Source organism: Artibeus jamaicensis, unplaced genomic scaffold (genome assembly GCF_021234435.1).
Source record: "Artibeus jamaicensis isolate MK-2021 breed Jamaican fruit bat unplaced genomic scaffold, CSHL_Jam_final scaffold_614, whole genome shotgun sequence".
NCBI lineage: Eukaryota > Metazoa > Chordata > Mammalia > Chiroptera > Phyllostomidae > Artibeus > Artibeus jamaicensis.
Genome location: NW_026522050.1, coordinates 2,944,174 through 2,955,190, shown reverse-complemented (window position 1 = coordinate 2,955,190; position 11,017 = coordinate 2,944,174). Strand labels below are relative to the sequence as shown.

General features: G+C 62.8%; 1 protein-coding gene across 5 annotated transcripts in view; it reads right to left on the bottom strand.

Annotated features, from left to right (window-relative positions):
* Positions 1-10,677, bottom strand: part of AHNAK (AHNAK nucleoprotein) — a 74,994-nt gene extending 64,317 nt beyond the window's left edge. For 2 of the 5 annotated variants that reach the window (XM_053659174.1, XM_037126640.2), the window contains exons 1-4: positions 10,501-10,677; positions 1,518-1,618; positions 1,060-1,219; positions 428-615 (exon numbers count right to left, since the gene is read on the bottom strand). In XM_053659174.1, coding sequence (XP_053515149.1) covers positions 428-615; positions 1,060-1,219 — 348 coding nt within the window. In that variant the 5' untranslated portion in view covers positions 1,518-1,618; positions 10,501-10,677. Of the gene's footprint in view, positions 1-427; positions 616-1,059; positions 1,220-1,517; positions 1,619-1,770; positions 1,895-10,500 lie in introns of all 5 variants that reach the window. The other 3 variants (XM_037126633.2, XM_037126637.2, XM_037126634.2) reach the window with 2 other exon arrangements.
* Between the last annotated feature and the right edge of the window lie 340 nt (positions 10,678-11,017).

Sequence of the window (11,017 nt, the reverse complement as noted above, 5' to 3'; positions counted from 1 at the left end):
TTATCCGTTACAGAAAGAAGCCATCGGAAGGAGCAGGGAGATGTCCCTCAGGTACCTTGTGGCCCAGCCTCTGACTCACAGGTGAGTCCAGGCCTCTGAAGTAGGAAAATGTTGTGAGCGGTACAGCTGGGCACCTGTGAAATCATTTCAAAGATTCTGGCAAAGCAGCATCTAGGACCAAACAGCATGAGCCCGTGCCCACACTGGAGCACTCTGCGGAGGCTGAGATGGAGTGGCAGCATCAGCCACACGCCACCCGGGAATTGGAACAACTTGGCTGACTCAACCGAGAGCGCAGAGGAGTGAGATCAGCAGAAGGACAGACAGGAGAGGTGCAGGAGGCAGACAGAAAGCTCAGGAAGTGGGGCCAGCAGGTCGGTGCGGCCGGGGGGAGCTCAGGACGCAGACAGACCGGCAGGGCACTCACCAGAACCACTTCTGAGGAGTGGGAGCTGAAGACCTCCTGGGTCCAGGTCTGGCCAGGCTCAGGGGAGCGGTCCCCCTTACGGTGCAGCTTCAGACCCACGGTGTGGTGCCCCATGCAACTCAGCAACTGCGTCACCTCTCCTGACTGCAGGTTGTCGAAGTAGATGGTGGCACCCACAATCTGGTCCCCTGAGCAGGGAGGAACAAGAAGCGGGTCTCAGAGAAAGGACACACAAACACCATGTGCTCAGTGCTCCAACGGACTTGCATTTAATGCATGTCCTAACCATTCTGCAATGCAGACGTGGTGGCACCCATTATACAGATGAGGAAACTGAGGCTTAGAGAGGTCAGCTAATTTTCCCAAAATGGCAAGAACTTGTGAGTGGTGTGGTCAGAACTGAGGACTGTCTCCAGCTTCCTCCCCACATGACCACCTCTCCCAGGGATCCTGAGCAAGTGGTGGACATGGAGTGGACAAGAGAGGGTGGGATCTGGGTACTGACCATCCTGATGGCACTGAGCCCAGCCCCTCCACAGCCACATGTCCACTTTTGCTTGCCCTCTGCCCTTCTCTCTGCAACCCTCACCCACCCCAACCCAGCCCCCAGGCAACACCCTGTGATGACTCACCCTCCTTGACCACCCCAGTGCGGGCCGCAGGGGAATTCTGCATGACCTCCTGCACAAAGACGCCATCTTCCCTCTGGGCAATGGTCAGCCCGTGGGAGGAACTACTGCCCTGCCAATTGGGCAGCAGCAGCTCCCGTGTTGTCTCCTCCTCCTTCTCCATCTGGAACGAGGGGAGGGGGTGAGTTCGAGACAGTGAGGCACAAGGTGCACCGCTAAGGGGATGAGAAGGCCTGGGACGGATCTTGGGTGCGTCTCCAAGGCACCCACTCCCTCCGCAGAGATGCTCCAAGGCACAATGAAGAAGATGGAAAGCGGATGAGGGATGCAACCGGCCTCACGTGTCACCAGCCCCATGTTGCTCCCACACGCCCACGCCCAGCTTCCTGATGCCACCCAGGGGTCTCCACCCTCCCCACCCCATCACCTCCACCTCGCTCGTCACCTTCCCTCCTACTGACCTTTTGCAGGACTCAGTTCAGGAGCGAATGCCTTGCCAGGAGCCCGCCCCTCCTTCCTGTCCTCTCCTCAGTCTCTCCGTGGGGAATCTCGGTCACACAGCCTAGGGAAAAGTTCACACTGATGACCGCACTCAACAACAGTGTGCTCGAACCCCAACCGGTGGCCACAAAAGCAATGGCTGATGTTCTGTCCCCCGGGCCAGACCAGAACCCGGACCCTCGCTGTCGTCAGTTCCATTCACTCGCGACTCACCAGCCTGGGAGCACGGAGACAGGTTAGAGGAGGCCGGCTCAGCGTCAAGTCCTGGATCTGATCCTCCCAGCTGGGCCACCCCCTGCCAAGTCCCTTAAGATCCCCCGAGCCTCCAATTCCACATCTGTGACAATGGAGAGGATAAGGACTTCCGTGAGGACTGAAGGGGAGAGAGTGTCCTGAAAAGATCCGGGCACAGGAGCCCCCCGACACACACAGCCCCGTGAGCGCCTTCACACCAGCTTCAGGAGGCGCCGTCCCTGTGCAGACAGAAGGGCTGGCATTCAGTGGCCCCCTGGCCCCGGTCCCACACCCAGTAACGAAGCGACTGTCCATGGGCATGGGCCCAGACCTGGACCTCCTTCCCCACACCCTGTCACATCAGCTCTGCAGGTAGCGACGGTGACTCTGCACCTTGTCTAAATATGTCCTCAGGGACCAGGGGGACCCTTGCAAGCTGGGAGCTCCACAAGCCCAGTCACAGGCAGTCACTGAACAAAGGAAGCCCCAGCCACCCCCCAGCCCACCCACCCCAGGCACTGGTCCCAGCCCGAGAGGCTGGAGTCCAGCAGAGCGGCCTCAGGGACCGGGTGAGTCAGGGCCCATCCGGCCGCCCACGCTGGGCCCCGAGCCAGGATCCCATAGGTGCAGGCACTCAGGAGCAAAGACGCCCTCTGGCCACAGGATGAGCTGGCAGCAAGAGAGGTGCCCCGAGAAGACAGCAGGCGGGACTCCGGCTCCAGTCACAGCCTACAGCCACCTACACAAAATGGCAGTGGCAGTGCCACCCAGAGCATGTCTGGGAGACTGGGGGACGCTGTCAATCACGGAGCACCTGGCCCGGCGCCCCACTCTACAGCCATTTGCACACAGAAGTGAGTCAGCCAGTCGGTAGATGTGTGTATGCTGACCGCCTCCTGCATGTCCCACCCTGCCCTGGGCCCTGCAGAGCACACGGGTGAGGGACAGACAGCTGGGCTCAGCACCAAATGTGTCGACACGCCACGCTCAACTGTCACCCAATTGCACCCTCCATCCTCCACGGGCCAGACATGGGGATGGAAAAGACGCGGCTCCCGTCCTGGATATAAACATGAACAGACGTTCCAGGAGGCTTGGGAGACTTCTGAGAGAATGAAACATAGGTGGGATCTTGAAGGTGCTAGTTTGCCTCTGAGAAACAGGATTATTCGTGGACACTCGTGGGCACTTAGCATTGCCAACGTCACAACACGGGGGAAGACAGCCCCACGGACCCTCAGGCGCCCGACCACCTGCACTCACACCTGCGGTATTTACGATAATGCGGCTCCTCCTCAGCACAGGTGTTCCAGGAGGCCGGCAGGGCTGCGTGTGGGGGCGGAGGGCAGGGAGCAGCCTGTGGGCACAGATGTGAGCGGGAGCCACACCTCCTCCCTTCCTCACAGGCAGAGGAGGCGACAAGTCACACTGACCCTTCCCCACGTGAAAGGGACAGAGCCGGAACTTAACCGTGCCTCCCCTGCAGCCAGCCCTGCAGGCGAGAGCCAGGCAGAGCAGGGAAGGAAGAGGCCTGCAGCCTGAGGGCTTCTCGCATCTCTGATCCCCGGGCACCCACCTTCCTCCCTGAGAGGGCCCCCATTTCTCAGCCCAGCATCCTGGTGCTGAGCCAGCAGCGGGCGCAGGGGGAGAGCAAGCTCACCCTCGCCCACATCTTGGCCCCACCCTCCCTCCTTCCCCAGTGAGTCACTGTGGTCACAACAGCCCCAAACATGCTAAGGGCAACACCTAAAAACCACCCAACAAAGGGCTTCGTGGGCCAAACCCCCAGTGCCAGAGGGGCTGGGGCTCCAGCGGACACAGACAGTCGGCTTCCCCGCCAGCTGCTCCCACGGGGCCCCAAGCCAGACGGAGTCCCTAAGAGCACAGTCGGGAGGCTCAGGAGGGACTTGAACTTGCCTGGCCCCAGACTGCTGATGAAGAGGGGAGAAGGCCATCTGGAGTAGAGCAGGGCCCACAAGCCATGAGAGTGGGAAGCTCTGGACCCTGGGCCACAGGTTGGCCCTGGCAGAGCTTTCCGCTGGCTTCCCAGCCAGCTGGAGCTGCCAGCCAGCCTGCCTGCCTGCTCTGGCTCCGCTGCCTGCAGGCCCAGCCAGGAGGACTCCCCTGCCCTCTCATCTGATCTGGGCCACGCAGACAGCTGAACATGGGGGTACCGATAGAGATTCAGGGCCACGGTGCCCAGGGCGTGTTCTCTGCACCTGGGCCCCAGCCCTCAGTCTCCGCCACCCCTGGAGCCTGTGCCAAGCCCTGCTGCCCCCTCTTCCTCCCACACAAGTCGGGAGAAGCAGGCCACCCGAAGCAGGGTCTCCAGCGCTCCGGAGAGTTCCGTGCACTCAGCCAAGTGCCAGAAGCCTTTGCAGCTGTGCTGCCAACAAGGCAGGCACAGGTGGCTATTTACGTTTAAATTAACTGAAATTAAGTTTAAAACGTAGTTCACTGGTCTCAGTTGCCACATTTCAAGAGCTCAACAACCACACATGGTTACCGCGCTGGGCAGCACAGAGAACATTCCAGAAGGCCACAGCGCCACCTGTTGTTTGCACATGGAGAGGGTGAGGTCTGGGGGTGAGAACAGGGGGCCCTGGGGCCCAGAGCCCGAGACCTGCTGCCTGCCCACCCCTGCCCACCCCAACACCGGCAACAGCACACGCAGGGCTGCAGCAGAGCCCCTTGAAAGCAGAGGGCTGCTTGGAGAGCAGAAAAGGTGTGAGATGGTGAGGCCCCTCCAGCTGCCAGGCTGAGAGGACGCGTGTCTGAGACCGCGGGACAGAGTGTAATCCAGGCCTGAAGCAGCAAGAACGAAGCCGTCCTGTCCCTTCAAAACCCCAAAGAGGAGGTGCAGCCTCTGTAGATGGGGGACGAACAGGACAGATCCAGGGAGAAGACTCCTTGCCCTGGGCAGAGGGCTTCCACCAGGTGTGGTGACCTCCGGGGGGCACCCTCTCCCATGGCCACCCCGAGCACAGCCCCTTCTTCCCCAAAGCCCAAGGAAGACAGCAGCGCAGGGCCGGCCCAACGCTGGGGCTGCCGCAGTCAGAGACCAGCATGCAGCCAGCAACAGTGTTGCGGGACAGGAGCTCACACACACACACACACACACACACACACACACACACACCCCCACCCCACCCCCGAGAGATAGGGCAGGGCCTCAGTGCCTCTGAGCCCCCAGCCTGGAGACCAGATACACACATCAGAGGAGCGCGAGTCGGCACACACACCCAGCGCCGGCCAGACACGAGAAGTGAGCCTCTGAGCGGGGAGCAGCACTCCCACCCACAACGAGGAGAACACTCATAGCGACGAGGCTTCCACCCAGCAGCACAGGACACACACACGTGCATGAACCGACCCGCCACACACACAGGCCTGGGAGAAGCAGTCACTACACCAGGAGAATGAAATGACTCACCGCCGGGGCAGAGACCACCACCGGAGGGAAAGCCCCAAACACTTATAACCAGGGCGACCTGGGGTAAACAAGACACCCAGAGGGGCAGCCTACTCTCACTCACTCACCAGACTTCAAAGAGGAACAGAAAGTCCCACATGGAAAGAAAAGCCCAACCAGTTGGAAGAGAATCCCACAGGGCTCCCGGGGCAGGCCAGGCGGGCGGGCGCTGGAGAGCGCCGTGCCTGGGGTCCTATTCGATCCCCAAAAAGCCCTCTGGGACTAAAAATTCATGTCCTCATTTTAGAGAACAGAAACTGGCAGAAGCCGGCCCCAGAGGTAGGTGACTCGTCCAAGGATGAGCCAAGACGGACAGGCAAGCCCCGAGTCCTCTGACACCAAGGCCACCAGTCTGTACCCAGGTTGGGGACAAAGGCACAAGTAAAGGCACTCACAGGATGAGGAACCACAGAGAAAGATGCACAAGGGAGATACACAGAAGGGAGAAACCTACACTGGAAGTGGGATGGGTAAGAACCACACAGACACACCCACCAGGAAGATGGGCCTCACCCTGGTCCGGCTAGGGGACAGCGGACCCAGAATGGGCAGTGTCCAAGGCATCCCTGAGGGGTCTTCTGGTGACGAGGCTCATCGAGGCAATGTCCCCAGGGGTCAGAAATCCTGAGCAGCCCAAGACCCAGCTTTCTTGGGCCCCAACAGGTCAAGGCCAAAAGAATCATCCCCGCCTGGGGCTTGGGCAGCACGGGACCCACAGAGCTGGCCCGGCGGGGCGCGGCAAACACCTCCACTCACTGAGAAATGGGAACAGCGTGGCAGGCAGACCCTCATCCCCGAAGGCCAAGGAGAAACCCTAAGCCTCCAAACGGACCCCCACGTATGCAGCGGGCAGAACTCTGTCTAGAAAAGCCACCAGGCCCTAGTCCGGCTGGACCAGCCCTGTGCCGTCATCTCCAGGGTCTAGACTGGAGGTAAGGACGTCTACACTCAGCAGACTCTAGATGGCACGGGGGAGGGGACACCTGCAACCAGACCAGCGACATGGGCACTGGAGAGACACGGGTCTCTGCTGCCCTCCACCTGTGTGCACCTGCCTATCTCGCTTATTAGTACCTGGGCCGCTGGCCCAGCCCACAACCCAGCGGAAGGAGGTCTCTCCAGCCCCGCCAGCCCTTACCCATCTCACGGGCTTCCTGCGCCTGACTTCCAGGGCCTCCCCTCTCCCAACCCAGCCTGCCAACTGCTTCTTGGGCTCCACCCCGCCGCCATTCCCCACCTCTCCCCACCTCTCCTGTGGTCACTTCCCCAGTGAGCTCAGAAGCCAGTTCTCAGTTCCCACTCTTATCAGCCAGGGAACTCACCCTGACTAAGAGGGACTCTCCCTTCCTTGTGACAGGTGTTGAGGACAGCACTACATTCACTAGCAGGAGGTCCCCAGACCTGGCCACAGGGCCCTGGAGGCATGGGCTCTGACCCAGAGCTGCTGGGATTAAGACACCAAACTCTAGAAGTCGAATTCCATGGGTGGTGTGGGGAGGTGAGGAACCCGCCGGCTCTCCCTGGGGGGGAAGATTACAGCTTGGGAGCTGCCCACCAGCCCTGCTGGTGCCCTAATCAGAGCCCCCACGAGGCCCAGATCCCCACCCAGTGGTCAGGTCATACCAGTGCAGGCCCTTTGGCTGCCAAAGAGCCGCCACCCCCAGCCCAGCCGGGACGAGAGGCCCAAAGTCCGGATCAGCTCCAGGCACTTCCCCTTCCCCAGGAACCTCCGCTCTGGCCCCCAGGGACAGGGCAGGATACCCCTCCCTGACTACCCAGGGCAGTGCCTCGCTCAGCGGGTCCAGGCCTCACCCCCGGGGCTGTCCTTACCCTCCTATGGGACCCCTGGACACAAACTCCAGGGTCCAGAACCTGCCGGGGTTGGAGACACTTACTTCAGTCCCTACCTATGGCCCCTGCAGTCCCCATGGCACCACCAGGGCGAGTCCCATCACTGTCCCCTGCCCTCTAAACCCCAAACACAAGCAGTGATGACACACCCAGGCCCAAGGCAATGCGGGGACCACCGTGTACAGAGGGACACCCTCACACCTTGCTCGCTGCCGTGACACTGGCAGACGCAGCACCCCAAGGCCACAGTGAAACACTCACCCTGGACCCAGGACCTCCCGCTGCAACAGCCCAGCCGGCCCCCTGATGGGAACGAAGGCCAGCAGGAAGGAAGAGGGGCTCCGCAGAAACACTCAGTCCTGCTGTGCCCTGCTGTGCCCACCCTCGTGGCCCCCAAAGGCCCTCTGCACGCCCACGAGTGGAGGCAGCTGCAGGTAACCGAGCTTGCCCAGCAAGGCCAGAGGGCCCGCGGGATGGCAGGAGCCTAGGAAAATGGCAGCTCCCTGGGAGCCCGAGTGAAGCCACAGGAGACCCAGAGAACAGAGGCCCCAGACACTGGCTGCTATAACATCCTTAAACCTTCTCCAGTGGCCACCTCCCTTCCACGTGGTCAGCCCAGCTCCAGGGAGAGAAACCTGGGGGTGGCTGGGAGCGTGGGGGAGGGCCAGCAGGGGCAGAGATCCTGCCAGGAGTCAGACCAGCTCTCCCAGTCTGCCCCTTTGTCTGTCCCCAGGCGGTTCCCAGGTTCTGAGGAAGGTGGTGACCACACCCGAAGCCCCACACACACCCCTCCACCCCCACCGCTTTGCTGCAACCCCTCAAACCAGCTCCTCAGGCTCTGGGATGAGCTCTGCCAGGGCCGGCCAGCCAATTCCAGGCTCAGCCAAAGAATCCGGCCTGGCGGTGCCCCGGCAGCGCCACCCAGGGCCTCCCTGGGACCAAGAGGACCCCCACTCATCCCCTGCCTCCCTCACAGGTCTCCCACAGTCCGCTCTCTCATGTCCCCACCCAGGCCTCACCCCGAGCCCAGTCTGGCTGCTGCAGGCCCTCAGCTCTGTGAGATGGGCTCTTCAAGGAGCCCCTCAAACCAGGGACCCTTGACTCTCGGCTGTGAGCCTCCTCCAGGTTGCAGCCCTAAGCCCCGAATTACTTCCGTGGCTCCCTGAGGTGTGTGTTCTCCGAGCCATGTCCCTGGGCATAACCTCTTTGGAGCAGGGTTTTAGAGACACCCTCCAATCTCCACCTCCAATCGCCCAGGCCCTCCGCCGGCCCAGCTGTCACCATCCCAGGCCCACTCCCACCTCCCCTCACCCACAGCAAGAAGGAGCCCCCCAGGCTCGGGGCTCCCTCTGTTCTCCACTCTGCACACTCAGCTCCCGCACGCGGGCCCAGCCCATGGGCCCACCATCCCTGTGCGAGAAGGAAGCTTCCCCATTCAGCTTCGAAAGGAAGTGAGTGCCACACCCTGCCCCAGGGGTTTCCCTCCCAGCGAGCAGGGAAAGAGGAGGGTGTGAAAGCAGAATCTACCCCCCTAGTTGAGACCCAGCATAGGTGGGGATCCTAAACTGTCTCCCAAGGCACTGTCCATCTCCCTCTCGCCCCTCCTGCGCTGCAGCCTCCCCAAGACATCCCTGCACCCCACATCATCAACCCAGCCCCTATGGTGGGCTAGTCTGTGTGAGGAGGGCCACGTGACCCCTGAAACCAGAGGCTACGTTCTAATACGGGACACTTTCAACACCATTATTGGGCGCCTTACACTATGCTGGAGACACAGAGCTAAATATCTGGGTCACTTTCTCCCAGAAACTCCAGGCCATTCTCTAAAGACCCCACTTCCACGGGAAGACACCAGCCTGCCTTGCCACAAACCCACTCCACAGAGTAGGGCACTCAGCTGCCACGGCAGGCTCCCTGGAGGCCCCTCACCACCACCACCAGCACGTCTTGGTGGCCACACCCAGTGAAAGGCGCGAGCACACCATTCTCTGCGGCCACATCGAGCAGAGGCGCCAGAGCCACCCCCACCTGGTGTTCAGGCCCAGAGTTGTGAGCTGCCTCATCTGCCCACTCCAATCCCCTCCCACGCAAGGGGCACTGCCAGTCCAGCCCAGACCCGACGGGTCCCTTCAAGCCAGCATCTCCAGGGGGCTGCGCCCCCACATCCCCTGCACGGCCACTGCAGGGGTCGCCCAGCCCCGTCGGGGGAGGGCCAATCCCTAGCACACTGCACACCCTCTCCCGGCATGGGAAAGCCTTACATAACACAGTTCGAACACACCCTAAGCACGCTGCCTTTCCAACTCCGCCGCGGGGACCTGGCCCCCGGGCCCTCTCTCCCGGAGCGCAGCGCGCGTCGGAGCAGGGTTGCAGCGACCGCAGCTCGGCCCTCCTCCTACGCCGAGCCCGGCTCCAGCCCCCAACTCCAACACACAGCCCCTTCCCCCTCCCCTTTGCCCCCCACCACTCCTCCCGAGTTCTGGTTTGAATTAGTCACCGGCTCCAACCACCACATTCCTCAGGCTGCTGGCGCCAATCCAGGCGCTGGGGCGGGGGCCATCCCGCCCGGACGGGTTTGGGAGTGGGTTGGGGGAGAGAGCACCGCCTCCGGGGGAAGGGGCGGTCCCAAGGGCGGTGCCGGCGCGCAGTCCCCCCCCTTCTCCGCCCACCCCAGTGCAGGAATCTCCCTAATTATGTCCCCCACCCCCACTCCCACCCGTCCCGCAGGGAGGCGCGCTGCGAACTTGCAGGCTCCCCAGCCCTGAAGGAAGAAGGGAGTTTTCGGGATGGGGTACATAGAGGGGCAAGGCTAGGGTGGGGCAACTGGAGGGGGATTGGGGGGCAGCCAGGAGCAAGTGAGGGAGAGGCGGATGGTACAGAATTGGGTGGGGCCGGGAGGGCCCGGGACGCGGAGTTCGGGGTGGAGGTGTGGGGTACGGGGAGGAACAGAGGCAGGGGCGTCGGGAGAGGGCAAGGGGCCGCGGCAAGGGTCTCACAAACTTCTCCTGTAAACATGGAATAGGACCGGAGCGGCGCGCCGAGCCACCGCCCCACGCAGAGGGCGGGGGTGGGACGGGGGCCACCGGGCCGGGAACGCGGCGCCCGGACGTGCAGTAGGGCCAGAAATCAGCCCTCGAGAGAAATACGGACCGGGGCAAAGCGCGCTTTGGAACAACTTTCCAACTTCACCCAACTTACACCCCAACTCCGGAGCCGCAGCTCGGCTCCCAGGGCGCGCCAGCCCGGGACTGCCCAGCTTGTTCCAAACTGCTTGAATCCTCACAGCGACACTCACCGAAGTGCCTCGCCCAAGCCCTGCACCCCACCTCCCTTCCTCGCTCCCGTGTCCGGCTTCCCGACCGCGCCCCAGTGCGCCCGGCCCCTACCTGAGCGCTCAACCCCGGGGCACAGACATGGCCCGCGGTGGGCCGTGGTCGCGGAGCTGCGGCTGCTGCAGGCTTCGAGCCCCGGTCGGGGCGGGTCCGGCAGGGCGGGCGGTGCAGTCCCCGCGGCGGAGCTGCTCCGAGTGGCCGGGCCCCTGTGCGGGGAGGCGGCTCTTGTAACTCCGGCTGGGGCGGGCGGGTCTGCCCAGAGCTGTGGGGAGAGGGCGGGGCCGGGCGGGGCCGGAGTGGGGTTGGGACGAGCGAGCTGGGTCGACTGCAGGGACCCGGGAGCGGGCTGCTGGGGGTGGGGAGGGTGGAAGTGGAGGGGGGAGACCTGGGGACAAGGGGGCGCATGTCCGAGGTGCTACCTTCCCCTGACGCCTTCCACTGCCCCCTGTCCTGGCCCGGGGCTGGGTCTGCCACCCACGCGTGCAAAGTGGGGCTCCACCCGCAGGAAACCCGTCCCAGCTCCCCGAAGCTCATCCATCAAGCTGGAACTGGGAATCAGAACATTTTCCAG